The sequence below is a fragment of the Pelodiscus sinensis genome, chromosome 1 (genome assembly GCF_049634645.1).
Source record: "Pelodiscus sinensis isolate JC-2024 chromosome 1, ASM4963464v1, whole genome shotgun sequence".
NCBI classification, from domain to species: Eukaryota; Metazoa; Chordata; order Testudines; family Trionychidae; genus Pelodiscus; species Pelodiscus sinensis.
In genome coordinates this window covers 114,551,752-114,569,559 of record NC_134711.1, presented here as the reverse complement: position 1 = coordinate 114,569,559, position 17,808 = coordinate 114,551,752, and the positions used below count along the sequence as shown (strand labels likewise).

Genomic DNA, 17,808 nt, shown 5'->3' with positions numbered 1-17,808 from the left:
AACAATAAATGTGGACATGTGCTCCTCTTTAAAAGTATTTATAAAAAATATTTCTTCAGCTACTTGCTGTTATGATAAGCAACCCTTACCTATGATCAAAACTAACAAATGTTACAACATCCAAAAGCCCTGACATTCTAAATTCAAATCTGTATAGCAGTTTATAGCATGAGCTGAAAGGATTTTTTAAAATAAATTTTGTTTGTGCCCTTGGTTCTATGATGAAGATAAAAACTTAAGATTTTTTTTTAATCTCAGAAATATTAAGAATATCAAGTTTTGTATTCATTGCTTTAGATGGAACAAATTCTGGGAGGCCTCATAGATGCTTTGTTGAAAGAACTGCATGAAAGGGAATCTTTAAACAAAGGCTGCCCTTCTCCAAAATGTCAGTCATGGAAGTTAAATAGATATTATTAGAAACCAACAGAAACCAAACCTTACTGAAAACACCACAAACCCAGTTCTCTCTTCAGGCTCTCACAATATCTCAACTTTCATTCTATTGTGATCTCACCATATCAATACTTCTCCAAATCAGATTTTTCTATTCTAGACAATACCTGGATTTCTAGTGTCATAAGAAACAAATGCATTATAAACCCTTTTCTCAAAAGTAAAAACTTCAGGCTAACTTTAAGTATCCTAAAAAAGTGAAGAAGAGCAGAAGCCCAATTTTAATTGCACTTTGCTGATTAGCTTTACATCAAGCTTCATTTTTAAGTATATCATTTGTGTTACCAATATCATCCATACTTAAATAAAAATTATCTCTATGGTCAAGGTGATTCAGTTCTGCCAGTTAATGTTTTGTAAAGGTCTTCCACCATACATCTCCCACAATGAAACCAGTTTGTGTTGGAAGAGCATAATACTGGAACAATGATAAGAGGAATCTAAATTTAAAAAAGACTCCAAAGTTTAATCCTTGTTCATAACTGTAAAACAGTATCTATTCAATTATCACCTTCTGAAAGCAAGTTACACAATTTTTAATTCTAATTTTTAAAATCTAATTACATCACAAAACACTATTAAGTTCTCATTGCCCAAGTATACATAATATGATAAATGTCAAGGTTTAAGGATCATTCCGTGTAGTATATATTAAAATTAAATCAACTGGCAACAGAAATATATCAGAAAGACTATTTGGCCCTCAGATATCAATTATATTTAATAATGGGGCTGTTATGAGAACTCTAGCAATTGAGCCAAACTATGGTAAATTTTCACTGCTTTCCAAGAAACTGATCTTAACATTCAAGTTGAAAAGTAGATTATTCATGTCAACCTATCTTCTCCTTACTCTGTACTCTCCTCCCTACATTGTGAAGGGAATAATTTCTCACTCTCCAAATTCACCCTGCAGTGACATTTCTATAAAAGTTTCATTGAAAGCAAAAAACTTGTAATGAAAGTTTGAAAAGTCAGTATTGTAAACTCAAGTTTAGGGTGCCATAAATGAAGTTGCCTGGTAGACATCCTGGAAGTGATGTCCTTATGCTACTACCATGCAAAACAATTGCTAACACCACAATATTTAATAATGCCAATGATTCACAAAGGAAGTTTTCTGATTAAGCACTGAAATGCACTGTTCAATTTGGAGGTGGTATGCCATAAGCATGATTATACGCAGAAAAGAAAGTTATTAACATGAATTTAAATGAAATTGCATTACAAACTCTAAATTACAAAATTTAGGATGTTCTTTTTTAAACTTAAATTCTAAAGATTACATAGAATATTTTTACAGTAAGAGTTTTAAAACAGGGACTTTATGAGGAAAAGTGCTGCTTGACCCAACAGTGCACACAGCTCACAAGCAGAAGACACTGGGGAGGGGGTAGAGGCTTTCTGGCTGCTGCAGTTCTCAGCATGCCCTGAAGGAAGGAGGCAACATGGTGGAAACTCCACACAAATCTGAGACCAGTATGAGGCTGTTTCTCTCTCTGGATCCTTGGGATCTGAGAATAAGCGAGTGAGTGCCTAAGTAAGGGGAGCAGCAGCTGGGCTCTAGGTGGGAGGAACCCTCAAGTGGAAGAAGGTGGAGGTATCTGACCTCCCTGCTGGACTCCAGGGTAAAAAGTTAGAGAAATAGGACTGGATTGTAACCAGGATTTCCTTAACACACTACTCCTGGAGGAATCTTCTTTGTCTGTACTGTACAGATATAGTTGCTGATCGGTATTTTGAAATAAAGTACTGAAATATTTGTCACTGATACAACAACAACAGTGTTATTCTGACAAGTAAGGGCAGAATTTTAAAATACGGTGGGCAAAATTTTAAAATTTTTTGACACAGAATTCCTCCAAGAGTACTACATCTGAAGTTTGTATTATAATAGAAGCTGACTTCCCTCAGAAGGGTTTTTGACCTGCTTTCATATGAAACTCAGAGATATTTAGTGCTCCTTTCAATATTCTAGTTCCTTACATGATGTATGCAGTTTCTCAGTGCTTCCCCTCTCCCTTACCACCACCGATTACTTACTTCTTTCAAACCTACTACTCACCAGTGAACTGATCCTAGGGTAATGAAAGCTGAGGGAAGAGAACAGAGACAAGACACGGGACAAAGAGGGATAATTTCCCTCTGATGTCAGAATCCCTACCAATGGGAGAATGGAGCGTACAAGGGAGAAGGAAAGGCGGGGGCAGAGAAGAAGGCAAGTCACAATTCAATCAACCCGTGCATTTTACAGGTATCACCTAAACTGTTACTATAAAGAATCAGAATTGCACCATTCTTTAAACTACACATTTCCTTCTTAAAGAAGCACACAAACCCCATGCAAATGTTTTAATGGGAATATGCAATATTTTTGTGTTTAATATGCATATTTCAGAATTTACATCTCTCTCTCATTTCCTGATCCCATATTTTAGGTATTTCTTGAACTGACAGACTGAATTTATCAAACATTTTGTTTTAATACCTAATTTATTCTTCATTTATGGGGACTGTTCACTCTATTTTATTCAATTTGAACAAAAACCTGATCAATGTAATTGTTTCCAAATGCTTTCAATTTGTTTTCATGTATTTATGTATATTTAAGCATACAATACTATAAGAAATGTTAAAGTCACCAGCAAATATAAAAACAAAATAAACCAAGAGCTCCCTCCCACCAATACTTTTTAACTGGTTTCATGTATTCTTCCCCAATCTAAATTGTGTGCCTAAAATGAGCTGGCAGTGCTCATTTAAATACGTCTTTTATTGAGACGAAATGATTGAGAGCATCTCTGACTGTTGTTTAGATTGTGTATCTAGATAACCACTGTACACAATAATGCAAGACAACCTCTTTAAATAAAAAATTGGACTTTACAGGAATGTAAAAGTCAATTGCACACGTGAAAGTATTTGACCAAGATATTTTCACAGCAAATCTAAATTAAAAAAAAATCAAATTGCTTACCCTCTTGTTTCCTCATCTTGCCCCTTTCCTCTCTGAATTTTAATCCACTGCTCCAACTGAAGCATTGAATTAGTTCTCTGTATGACCCGTTCAGACTCCATGTGTGAATGAACTGCATTGTGCTGTCCTCCATCTCCAGTATCTGCCACAATATTGACAGCTTTATTCTCAGACCCATTTAAATGAACTGGCCTGTAGTGTCCAGTGTGAAGTGTATTCACTGGTAACGTTCTATATTCTGAATTTAGCTTTACACTGTTAATTTTAGTTAAGGGTTTGTCTTGTCCAACTTTCTGAAATCCATATTTTTCAGCTTCCAAAGCCTTCTTCTCTTCATGTTTGCTTACTTCTTTGTTTTTTTGATTATTCTGTGCCTCTGGTTTAATTAACACCCTGTGGTTTGAAATATTATTCACTTCTCGAGGCGGTGTGTTTTCAGTTATCTTCTCTACTCTGAAAAGAGAAGAGAATGGCATAACAACATAACTGCACACAAACTGAAATAACTACCAAAAGTAATTCCTTTTGAAATACACCCCTTGATTTATATGGGTTCCAGATTGTTCTAAGAGACTATTGTCTAACCACATTAAGTTGTAACAGCTTGATTTTAGGAGAATCATCTATGCCAGTTTTAAAAGGTCAATAGTCAGGTTTTCTTGTTTTGGTAAAGAATTCTCCTTCAATTCTTTCTATTTAGGAATATCCATACCAAGCCAAACTCAAAGTTATACTAGGATGGTAAGTGGCCACTAAACTAGATGACATCAAGCTCGGGAACCTGGAAGAGCAGATGTTAATATCCCCAAGGCCAGGATGCTGGAACAGCAAATACTCTGTGGCTCTTCTCAGGAATCAAAGCCTCTGGAATGCAAACTGCTTAGAATCCAGACTGACTTTAAACCAAAGTGTTTCAGATGGCAGCATATTATGTTTCTGTCTAGCTCATAATTCACTATGCTAGTCATTTCAACATACAATGGGCACATTATTCTATATTTTAAACTTTATATGGTCACTGACATTAATTAGCTTTCTCTGGTATGTTGTCATTTCAGCTATTATATATTTTGTGGAAAATACTTGTGGCTTCCTTAATTTTAGAAGGAAAATATCTGCTGACTATGGAACTGTAGCACAAAATAATGATATCTTTTTTAAACCAAACTTTAACTGCGATGCAGTACTTATATTACACTGTTATACATAGTACTTATACCTTGAGTGTAATGATTTTCTTTTTAAATTCTTCCATTTCAACGAATCAAGGGTGCTTCAAGACTGGGACATTTGAGCCCTAAATTTTCAACTGTGCACGTATTTTATATCACAACAAACAATCGCATATGCAAAAAATGCTTTGAAATGAGTATCACCAAATATGTATTCACCAGTGCAAGCAGCCCATTATATCTATTTCTATCCAGTCTAAGTAACTGTATATGCAAATGCACACTAATTTATGTCCACTTCAGTTCTCAACATCAGGCCTAAATGTTTGACAAATAGTAATCATCATTCCAGAAGATTATTTAAACCATAAATACTTGATTCACTTGTGAAAATACTCTTCCATGTAGGGTATAATTTTCATAAACATCTAAAGAACTGAGAAATCTAATTCCCTTTTGAAATTTTACCCATTATCCCTATAGTTTCTTCAAAAATTCTGGACATATATTTTCAAATGCTCTACTGGTAAAATGCATATACATAAAGTAAAATCATGCCTTTTAATACCAAGCATTTGTTAAAACATGTAATTAGTAGAATTCCTTACCAACTCCTACATACATGGATTGCAGATATATAAACTAGTTTAAATGTTTTTACAAGGAATTTCTTAGACAACACAAATTCCTACCCCAGCCACAACTGATAACTGAACTGGACTTTAACTAGTTACAGATGAAGAAAATGGACTATTTATGCAGCATAGTTTTAGATTTGAGATGAACCATTTTGATAGGTACATTTCTCTTGGTTCAAGACCAAAGAGGCAGCAAAACTTTTTTTTTTTTTAAAGTTTACATTGGAAAATGTTAGGAACCTAGAATAAACCTGCCCTTGTAAAATGATTCTGTTTCTGTCATCCTGTTTGATGCTTGTTGATGAAGTAGGCTGGGGTTACTAGTAGCCTGTGTTTAGTAAAAGGCAGTTAACCTACTTTCTTGTAACTAGTGTTCTTCAAAATGTGTTGTTCACATTCATTCCAATCATGGGTGTGCATGAGTGTGCAACTCTCATCGGGGTCAGCTATGGAGCCCCTGGAATGGCGCCACTATAGCTGTCTTCATATACCGCTGCCACCCCAACCTCTCCCTCAGTTCTTTCTTTCTAACAGAGGGGGGAAAGGGTGGTATTGACATGAGCAACACATCTTGAAGAATACCAGCTACAAGAAAGCAGGTAACTGTTTTTATCTTTGAGTTGATTCCAAATAAGGTAATTCCCAAGCAACTATACCTCAGAAGTAGGATCGGAGTTAGGAATCATTGATTGGAGAATGGCTGTGCCAACTGCTGCATAAACTCTAGCCTGCTAATTGATGTCATAAAGAGCAGTGAATATATGTACCTATAGACCAGGTCGCCGCCCTACAGATTTCCTTAATCGGGACTTGGACTAGAAATGTGATTGAGGTGACCTGTACTCTGGCTGAGTGGGCCAAGACTGCAGGTAGTGGAATTTTAGCCAAAATCATAAGGAGTGTGGATGCAATCCAATATCCAGGAAGAAATGAGCTGTGATGAGACCAGGAGACCTTGCATCCAGCCTACGATTGCTACAAAGAATGGTGTGGATTTCCTAAATGACTTTGTGCACTCAATATAGAAAGCCAAAGCTCTGTATACATCAAGAGTGTGCAGCCCTTGTGAGTGGTTTTGGGTAAAAATCAGGAAGAAAATATCTTTCCCCAGGTGAAATTGAGAGACCACCTTAAATAAGAAGGCATGATGTGGCCTGAGCTGTACATTATCCTTATGGAAAATGGCGTAAGGGGGTTCTGAGGTAAGAACCTTCAACTCTGAAACTCTTCTAGCAGATGTAATAGTTACCAAGAACACCACCTTACAGGACAGAGAACATCAGTTCAAAGGGAGAGTCCATGAGCTTGGTGAGGACCAAATTAAGGTCCCACGTAGGTACAGGAGGGTGGGAATAAGAGAAGAGCCTATCCAAACCTTTACAGGAATAGGTCACCATGAGGCCAACAGACAGAGCACCCCAAGTGATCGGAGTGAAAAGCTTGAAATAGCAGCAAGGTTTGCAATGGAAAGACATATTCCAGGGTAAGAGATACAGGTGCTTGCATGGGGTGGGGGGAGAAGGAGGAGGGTAGGGAACATGTTGCTGTGCACACCACCAGGAAAACCTCTTCCATTTAGCAAGGTAGGTAGCTCTGGTCAAGAGTTTTCTACTAAGCAATAGCACCTTTTGCACTCATGCTGAACACTGCAGTTCTAATGTGTTCAGCCATGTACTCTCCACACCATGAGATGGAGAGACTGAGGTCTGGATGTAGGAAATGGCCTTGATCCTTAAAAATCAGGTCTGAGTACAGTGACAGAACGATCAGGGCCTCCACTAAACTCCAAACAGAGTTGTGAACCAACACTGGCACGACCATGCTGGAGTCAGCGGGATCATGTTGGCCCCATCTCTGCGGATTTTTAGCAGGACATTGTGACTACTGGGACCATTAACCACCCTTCTCATTAAGAGTTGTCTAAGGCTGAATTTGTGCTCTTTCTTGGTATGGGGCTTAAATCCTCTTCAGACCTTACAGCGCTCAGACTGTTGCTCTTCACCTAATCACATCAGGCATGCGTCATATCACTGTTTAGCATAGACTTCTTGCAAAATATGCAAGACTTGAAGCCTTGGGCTTTCAGCATGCCCTGATGACCCAAGAGGGCGATAGGAGTGAACAGGCTTGCTCACAGCTAACTGCTAAGTGTTACAACTAGTAACAAGTAGTTAATAGAAAAAAAATGGGTACTAAAATAGGTTGGGGCTAAAAGGCTTGCTTAAAGCAAGGAAGAGAAACTGATCCAATGCCAACATGAAGGGTAAGAAGGAACTGAGGAAGGGATCTGGGTGGCAGTGGTGTATAAAGGAAGTTATAGAGGCACCACTCCAGGAGGCTCCAGAGGCAACCCCGACAGGGGCTGCTGGGAGAAAACTTCCAACGCTCGTGCATGTGATACATGCATACCTGCTTTGTATCACATGAACAAGCATTCAAAGAACTTTAGGTTAGAAACAAATTCAGAGACATTTCACAACTGCATAGCATTTGTTAACCCTTAAATTACTACAAATGACTGTTCAAGTCAGTTAGGGATTGATTCTGCCTCCTTTACAAACACCAAGCAATACTTTACATATTTCTGGAATATCAGGGAGTAACTACTCAGTGTACATAAACATAGCAGACTCTAGCCCTTAATATGCAAAAGTTAGTTTCAATCTCTCTGGCCAGAAACATCCATAGTCGGGCAGGACCATGGATGTTGTTGGGCCAGAGAGTCCTGGCAGCTAGGAGCAGAGGCCAGCTGGGGGTTTGGAGGACAGTCCGGCCAGGGCCAGCATAGGCCGTGAGTGCTGTTGGGCTGGCGGCAGGGGGGGCTGGCTGCCATGAGCTTGACCAGTAGCCATAAGCTGAGCTGGGCCAGCAGCCAGGGATACTGGTAGTTGGGAGTGAGGTCAGTGGCCAGCAGCCAGGAGGGGGGCTCAGTGGCTGGCAGCAGATGGGCCAGTAATTGATCTCCCCTTGTCCAGCAAAATCCCTCATTTATGACTGGGTCAGGTCCTGAGTGTGCTGGACCAGGAAGTTCCAACCTGTAGTATTTATTATGGATATTAATCTGGTTAAAAATGTTATCATGTAACTGATAAAATCATAGCGGTTATACGCACTGCAGGCTCTGCAGTATAAAGTTTAAATAAGCCTCCTGGGAGCCCTTGCCAACCCCATTCCCAGGGATGATGCAACCTTTTACATCCCTACTTCTTACACTCTGACTAGGTTATGGAACAACAGGCTACAGCAAACATGTAACTAGTGTACTATACTAGGCGTTCAGCACATGAAAAAGACATACTAGTGTAACATATTACTACAGCAGACAAAAAAAACCCTACGTTGCTATGGTTTATCACTAATCTGGGAGACAGCTAATGTGGAAATAATCCAATGTTTTCTAATTTCAAGAGGTTGTTTTAATTCACATTTTCTGAACAACAGGTATATATGGACTGCTGATAGTCTCAAATATTTGAGACTGTTTGCAACAGGCCTCCGAGGACCTTGTTAAACTGGCATCTAACATTTAAGAAAATAAAGCCAGACTTACTTAGGTAAAAGCAGTTACAATTAAATCTACAGGGCAAAATAAATTCCATCAAAATTAATATTCACCTTGCAGTATACACTCTCACTATACACACTACCTATGAAAATAAAAACACTTAATATTTTATTTCATTTAAAAAAAAACATTTGGGATAGTGGGAAAGAATCCATAATTGTCATTTCACTCACAAACACATTAAAATGTTTCCCCATTGCATATATAAAAATATACCAGAAAACTCACCAAATTATTCACTGGACAACAAATAAGAATGGGAATCAGGACCAGTTTAGGGTTCAAGAGGAATTTATCAAAAATTCTCACTCCTCATTAGCTCAGAATAGGATTTTTCACCAGAGTGTTCACTCTCAACTTAAGCTATTACTCATTCCAGATCAATTTTCCAAGAAGAAAATTTTAAAAAATTGTTTCCTCACCTCAAACTTTTATTTTAAGCAGGTTTTAAACAAAGGAGGTAAAAGTCATTTCATAGCAAAACTGGATTAAAAAAAGAATGCTTTCATGAGGGAAAATAGGTACTCATACCTAAAGAAGAGAAAAATTACAGGCTGAAGTTATTTAAGGCTGAAATGGATAATTTAGTGGACTGTTGGACTTAGGTACAAGGGAGTTCCAGGAATGCCATCCTTACTGAAAAAAGCAGAACTTCTACATTTAAATAAATACACTATTTTATTGATAGGTAATTTAACCTCAGAAAACAAAGGTCTCAAGGCAAAGTATTGAGCATTAGTTTGGATGAATACTGGGAGAATATCTGTTCTCTTAATAAGCCTGCCTACTACACCTGAAGTAAAACTACAGGAAAATTTCATTTAGGATACTCCTAGCAAAAAGAAAAACATTAAAGAAACAAAAGCACTTACTGATTAGATGATCCAACCAAAAGCACTTTATCCCAAATATTATGCGAATGCCAAAACCATTAGGTTATTTAAGGATGAGATAATAGATAAATTTAACAGATTTGCCTGGGGATCCAGTAATAGTTATTTTATAGTATGTGTACAAGATCATAACCTGCTAAACAGATTTTTAAGACTGATTTTATAGCAAAGAGATGGATTCAGCAGAAACAGATCTCTACTCCTCCTCTCCAGCCCTGTGATAGCTAACAGATACATAAGCCTAATAAACTTTGCTGGTCTCGAAAGATGTGTGTTCAATTAATTATTTCAAGACTATTAGGCTATGTCTAGACTACATTCCTCTTTTGACAGAGGGATGTAAATTAGACACTTTGAAATTGCAAATGAAGCCGGAATTTAAATTTCCATGCTTCATTTGCATAATGGTGGCTGTGTTCCCCCCCGCCGCTCCCCGAAAAGGGTCTTGTCAATAGAAAAAACGGCAGTTTAGACAGGGATCTTTCGAAAATAAAACTCTTTTTCGAAAGATCCTGTACTCCTCAAAAAATGAGGCATGATTGAAGATCTGCATGCATCAGCACTGCAGTAGCAGCCCCTTAAAATTAATCAATATATTCAAACACCCTAAGGCTAAATCCTGTAACCCTGACACAACTAAGGGCTTATCTATAATTTGGAACAGACTACAGGGGGTGTGAATTGCTGCAGTCTAATTGCTCTGAATGGAAGCTGCTGTCATGAACTACAAAAGGTACCTAGTTCACATTAACATTCACTCTATTTCAGTTTACACATCCATAGTCCACACTGCAGCACAGAATAAACATAGCTTCAGATATCATGACATCATCAAGGGTGATGTCATAGTGGATATCTACTACGGACTAAGGATGTTAAGAAGCAGGTAACTGACTAATCGTGTAGTCAAGACAATTTGTATCAACTACACGATTAGCTGATAAAGAGCCCTGCTGCAGTTCTGTAGTTTAAATGTAGTAGGAGCCGGGTGCACAAGCAGCCTGGCTCTTACTACATTTAAAATGCAGACACGCAGTGGGGGGTATGTCAGGAACCTGGTGTGAGCAGTCCCGGCTTGCGCTGGGTCCCAGATCTCCCCCTACTGCAGCTCTGTGTTTTAAATGTAGTAAGAGCCTAGTGCTGGTCCACGAACCATCATGATGGACCACAGATGTTGTCAGACCAGAGAATCCTGGATTTTAGAGGTGCAAATTGTATTAGTATTAAGCCCAAAGCTACAATGGTCAGAGCATTCCTTATGGACTTTCTATTTTATCATCATACTGCCTGAAACAAGGACACTGGAATCATGAAGCAGGAATGAGTTTAATCACAAAGTCTCTAGTGTGCAAATGTCTGAGTTTTACAAATACTGAGATGCACTTGATATAGCACCATATTGCCTTTTTTCTTCCTTGTGTCCACATTCACAGGATATTTTTCCCCTCTTGAAAAGTTCTAGCATTAACATCATTAGTTAAGATCAAATAGTAGTAGTAAAAGTGGACACATGAATGTAAACAAGGTGCTAGCTGTCATCATTTTTAACTACCCTGCTATACTGAGGAAGATTAAAGACTTTAAACTCTGAACCTTCAACGATATTAAAAACCCGTGTCCAAAGGTAACTGGCAAGGGGACACAAGTGAGGCCAAACACCACATGCCCCCTTCCACCCTAATGAATAGCTGGTACAAGCCCCTCTGTCCCAAATCCTGCCTCTCTCCACCCTTGCTCTGTCTCCCCCTGGCCCTTGCTGTGACTCCTTCCAATTCTCTTCTCTTCCCTACCCTTGCCCCTTCCCCCAAAGGCCTGGGTGACTAGATGGGCCAAGGGTCTACTCCCCTGCTATCTCAAGCAGTAATGGGGTCTGGATCCCTGCTGTGGGTGCCAGATCCCCCTCCTACCCGGACCATTGCCCCTCCTGCCCATGGCATTTGGGGGGCATGTTCCCCGTCATGCCCCCCATATGTTGACCCTGCCTGTGTCTGGCACAAGCCAACTGACTCCAGTTAGCAGAGAGCAGGTTACGGACTGTTTATTGTGCTCTAGATGTGAGGCTCAGGGTAAATCCTGTGAGATGGGAACATCCCAGAGCTCAGGCTGAAGTCCAAGTCCAAATGTCTACATTGCAATTAAATAATTCTTTAGCCTGAGTCAACTACACAGACCAGCCATATGTATCTAACCACAGTGCAGATATCTCCAAGAGTGCTCTCATCATTTCTATCATGCCAAATTACCTTGCATTAAATGAATGAACTCAAACCCAATACTGGAAATTAGCTCCTTGTTCTTATGGTTTGCCAATCTGCATTACCTTTTCACAGGTTCCGTCTGTACAAGTGCTGCATCTATCATGGCTTTCATCCACAACTCCATTTCCTTCCCTGTATCTGTGCAGAAATAATAGGTCCTCATGTTTGGATGAGCTGCCTGATTGGAAATCACAAGGCCATTGTAATAAGACAAGATTCCTGTATAAGGAAAAAAAGGGTAAATATGTTTTTTTTTTTTTTTTTACTACATTGTTCTTAGGTTAATGAAAACAGTACAAAGAACACTTCCCACAAGAACAATTTCATTCACTGTTATGCTTCTTGTTTAATGCAATGAAGTAATAAAAGAGTTAACCTGAAAGTTATAATTGTTGCTTCTGTGCACGTAACTCAGCTGAAATGATTCACATCTTTCCTGCTATCAAAAATCCATACTGATGTTCATAAAACATTAACCTAATATCAAGATACTAAGTGAATTGTATTGTTCAGACTGCCAAAAATGTAAGTTTTTATTTGTACTCACCATTGTAACTTGCAGCGGTGTACAGCTCAACAATCATTAAGGACACCCAAAAAGGAACTCTCAACCAAGAAATGAAATTCCATGTTAGAGAATATGTAAATGATGACTTTTCTCATCATTAAAGAATATACCTACTAAAATAAATACTTCATACTAAATAGTGTGCTTAATACCGAGACAAACATTAAACTCGTAATTTTTTCTTTTATTTACAGCACAGTAAATGCTTCAAGTGTTTTTTTTCTTCTCTAAAACTACAAAGAAACGGCATGATGTGCACTTATTAGTAATCCCAGTTTCATAAACAGCCATGTGCACAACAGAAGAAAATACATCACAGGGTTTATTCATGCAGCACCACAATTCGGACTAAGGAGGTCAAAACTGCAGCACACACCAGTATGCTGAGCTGGAAGTCCCTTGCGCGAATGCTATGCATGTGAAGTAAATTACTTAAGGCTATGTCAAAACTACCATTTACATTGGGAAAAAAAACCACGCACTTGAGTGATAAGTTTTGCCTGCAATTAAGTGGCAGCGTGCACAGTGCTATATTGACAGGAGAGATTCTCCTACCAACGTAGCTACTGCCTGCTGCTCACTGAAGGTGCTTTAATTATGTCAATAGGAGAACTCTCTCCTGTCAGCATACAGCAAAAAAGAGATCTTATAGCAATGAAATCAGTACAGTTGAAATGCTGTTAAGGTGTTCTAGTATAGACATACTCTTACATGGCGTTAACTTATTCCTCTTTAACAAGAAATAAATTAACACCAACAAGATACCTTCTAGTTCATGTCCACACAAGGGAATTGCAGTGCAGCATGCTAGTGTGTGCTGTAATTCACGCTCCGGTAGTTGAAACTATAGGGTCATGAAGACATAACCTAACTACATATGGAGATAGCAATTCCAAACTACCAAGGTGCGATTTAAAAATAAAGGAGCTGCTAAACGATGACATATGCCAAGTTAGCTCCTTCCTCAAGTTTAGCAATTGTCTATAGACATAACAAAACCATTTGCACACTACACTACATTGTTTACATCATCTGCATACAACAGGGGTGGGCAAAGGGGCCATCTGCCATGTCTTCTCCTGCCCTGCAAGGGGGTGGGTGCCTAGAGACAACTGCCAGCTGTTCTGAACAGCTGGCAGTTCCCTTTATGCAGGGGGCATGGCAAAGACTTCACATGCTCCCCCAGGCCAATCAGGGTCTGTGGGAGGGGGAGTATGAAAGTGTCCTGGCCCCGCCCCTTCCGGGATGGCCAGTGGCCACTTTAAAAATTAGTGAAGTGGTCACCTCATCTAAAATTATTGCCCATCCCAGGCATACAGTATTATGCAAAATCAATCTCACAGGCTGTTTCTGTCTCGCCTATCATGCATAAACACACAGTGAAAAGTGTTCTGCACTCCAAAGTATATATATTTGTTTAAAGTGAAAATGAATGACCTCACCTTAAAAGCGTATTTGCGGTTAATATGATCCTCAGAAGAAAGCATCGATATGTGAAAACTAGGTAGAAGTATGCTCCCCAATATTCCCTCTTCTTTTTCATCTAAAATATAATATTTGGTTAGAATTGGAGTTTTATACACATGGTATGTTTATTTAGACTTTCCTTTCCCATATTTTTCATTCATTGAGAAATGACAGAATTCAACTGTATTCAGTCTTTGATGACAGATTTCAAAAGATGACCAGCACTGACAAAGAACAATAAGAATATTTTATTTTGATACCATATTGTTTAGCTTTTCTTGACCCAGATCAGTAGTAGGGAACTTGTTGATGGGAGGGAAAGAGAAAGTACATCAACACAGAATCAAGCAGCTGGATAGAGCATTGGGGCCAGCCAGGGAACTGAGTTAGGTAGGGCCTAGGAGTGGATGTGCAGCAGGTGCTACTAAATGGGTTAGTCTGACCCTCCCATGTCCCACATTCATGTCCTCACCCAGCCTCTTTGGGATGTGTAATGCCCCAGCAGCGAGTGACCAAACAGCTTTGATGAATTTAGATAATCCCACTAAGGTTCCTGTCTGAATAGCCACAGAGGGTTCATTTTAAAATGTTTTTGGTGAAAACCATAGTAAATATTGTACTAATCAAGCATAATGGAAAATTCAACTGTTCTCTGAAGACTTGTATATTAAACTCAGATACTAAATTTGATCACTGAAGTGGAAAATAGAATTTTAATCCTGCTTTAACTACATCTCTCAGCTTAAGGTTTACAGTCACTACTAGCATGCCCACAGCAAAGACATATTGGAGAAACATTCAAGGGAAAGAATCTGCAAATCAGAAATTACTAGGTGAATGTTATATTTCACTGACACATTGCATGTCTAGCCTTGATATACCTTAAGATATGCTTCCACAGATGACACAATTTGTTCATACAGGTATATGGGATGCCTGTCTCTAATGACAGCTATGAAGCACAATGACAGCATTTTTCCAAACTTAGCATACAGACACCAAGACAAACTATAACAGAAGTGCTATGCCATTGATGCCTTAGGTAGAGCAAAAGCAGGGCCATCATCAGGGTGCATTTCTAGGGAGCTTCTAACACAGGGGTGGGCAATTTTAGATGGTGGGACCACTTCACTAATTTTTTTGAAGTGGCCACGGGCCACCCTGGAAGGGGCAGGTCTCTGACAGAAGGGTTGGGCCAAGACACTTCCATGCTCCCCCTCCCACAGATCCTGATTGGCGAGGGGGAGCAAGTGAAGTCTTTGTCCCACCCCCTGCCTACAGAGAACTGCCAGCTGTTCTCAACAGCTGGCGGTTCCCTCTAGGCACCCACCCTCTTTCAGGGCAGGAGGAGACTTTGCAAGCTCCCCCGCTCCCACTCACTGCCCCCGTCCTGCAAGGGGCATGCAGCACTCGCAGGGCAGGGGCAGGGAGCAAAAAACTTCACATGTGCCCATTCCTCTCCCAGACCCTGATTGGCTTGGAGGCAGTAAAGTGGCAGGGTGTCCATGAGCCAGATTTGGCTCGCAGAGGCCCATTTGCCCACCCCTGTTGTAGCAGCAGTCTCTAAAGGCAGATGGCTGGTGAGCCTCCAAAGAGAGGTGACCCATACTGCATCTGGCATTTCTTGTACCTTGCATGGCCAGCCATTTTTGGGAGGGCTACAGCTTCCCAAGCCTCTTATATGTACTGCCCATGGGTAATCTCAAAGAAGCCAATGAGACTTACTCATATGTAGATCAACACCTAAGGGTAGAATGTTTCCCAATCAGACTGTCTCCTGCATCCACTTTGAACACATGTAAACAACTGAAAAAAGCATGTAAGTCACTTAATAAAGAGCTTTTTGTAGTTAAAAAATTTGTATCTCACCAAAAAAGGTTGGTCCAATAAAAGATATAACTTTACATTTCTTTGAAAGAGTAACAGGCAAAAGACAGTGACAAAACCACTTGCATCCCACTGTTTATTCAGTAAAACTTGCTCATACATGAGAGCAGAAACACTTTAAAAATAATTTTTAAAAATGATGGCCTCTGAGCCAATTTGCACATCCTTTCCAACTATTGACTGAAGTCAGGCATATTCAATTACAAAACTGTTTGAAATCCCACGTGGCAATATTTATGCTCATTAATATTTACATTCCTCTAGCATTTTAACTGGACTGAAGACCAACAAAATCGATACTACAAATCACACATTTTTCCATAACCTGAACTGTTAAAAGTTTCGACAGAATTTTAGATTTACACTACAAAAAGCACTCTGATAATATGGAGCTACACTTATCTCATACAACCGGAAGGGACCTTCAGAGGTCATCAAGTCCAGCCACCTGCCTTCACTGGCAGGACCAAGTACCATCCCTGACAGATTTGCCCCAGATCCCTAAACGGCCCCCTCAAGGATTGAACTCACAACAGGTTTTGTAGGCCAATGCTCAAGCTGCTGAGCTATCTCTCCCACAGTAGTGTGAATCGGACATTTTAGTTGCATGTCTTGGGAGCCAGTCCCACACTGCCCTGTAGCAATGAGAAGATGGAGATGCAAGAACAGAATAGAACTGCTGTGTCCAACCAGTTCCGAAGCACTATTGTGGTTACTGCTATAGCAAACTAGCCCCATTCAAAGGGCCAAATAGCCACGTGTGGCTAGAATGTTGGAAACCACGATTACAGAAGATTTTGGTTTCCACTCACCATCCTGACAATGCACACAGTCCAGGTGCCCCACCTCACAGGTCAGTTTTGCTCCCTGCTCTGGGCAAATTCTGTGCAGCAGCAGGGGGAGCATGCGCTCAGCTAGGTACTAATAGTGCTTCTGGCCATGATACTTAGTACCTAAAGTATTACCCACTGCTGCTGGGAAGTCTGTGAAACATCAGAGGCCTTCCTGGACCTGAGCTAGGGCTGTGTGCACACAGATTAGTACTAAGGCTCAGATCTTTCAAACCCACATGGTCCTGGAACTCTGATTCTGAGTCTTTGATTAGCTCAATTGGCTATTAGGGGAATAAGGGCCTGGGGTCAAGCCCAGTCTTGCATGCAGCTCAGACACACACACACACACACACACACACACACACACACACACACACACACACACACACACACACCCCCCCCCCCCCCCCCCCCGCCTGGAACTAGCCTCCATGTTGGGGTTTACATACATGGGCTAGTAGAGTTGGCATTTGCATTTTAAAAATGGCTGTGAAGACAGTTCTTTGAAGTTGTGGCTTGGGCTCTGAAACCTATGGAGGTGGTGGGGCTACAGAACCCAAAACTACAGTCTGAGCTGCAGCTTCAAAGGGCTGTCTAACACAGCTATTTTTAGAGCACTAGCAGGAGCTCCACTACCCCAAATCTGTCCATCAGGGCTGGGAAGTTCGATCCCATGTGCATCAATGTGATGTACAGACAAACCCTGGGACTATGGTTTTGAGCCCTATATTAGCTCAGTTGGTGTGTGGCTACAAGGGGAGTTACAGTCTGGGCTCCTGCTTCATCTTTTCTCTACAGTCCAGAATATTTAAAAAAAAAATCTTGAAAGGGCTTCTTGACATTTTCTCCTCCAAACAAACTGGTATGCTCTGAAAACACGTAAACTAACCTGTTCACCCATGGGCAAATCTCACTAGCACCCACATAAAACTATTGCCTATTTTTGTAACACTGAATAATTGTCCATCTGGGGAATTGGGCTTTTTTGATAGATGCATACTGTCATGCTTATAGTTTTCAAATTTTTAAAAATCTGTTTCCTATACTATGAGCTTTTTTCTGTTACTCTGCCTAATGCATCCATCTTCATTTGT

The 17,808-nt window shown here is 40.0% G+C and overlaps 1 protein-coding gene across 10 annotated transcripts in view; it reads right to left on the bottom strand.

Annotated features, from left to right (window-relative positions):
* Positions 1-17,808, bottom strand: part of PLEKHA5 (pleckstrin homology domain containing A5) — a 241,995-nt gene that overhangs the window by 70,046 nt on the left and 154,141 nt on the right. For all 10 annotated transcript variants that reach the window (XM_075897802.1, XM_075897759.1, XM_075897764.1 and 7 more), the window contains 3 exons: positions 13,970-14,070; positions 12,022-12,137; positions 3,434-3,886 (listed from right to left, as the gene is read on the bottom strand). In XM_075897802.1, coding sequence (XP_075753917.1) covers positions 3,434-3,886; positions 12,022-12,137; positions 13,970-14,070 — 670 coding nt within the window. The remainder of the gene's footprint in view (positions 1-3,433; positions 3,887-12,021; positions 12,138-13,969; positions 14,071-17,808) is intronic.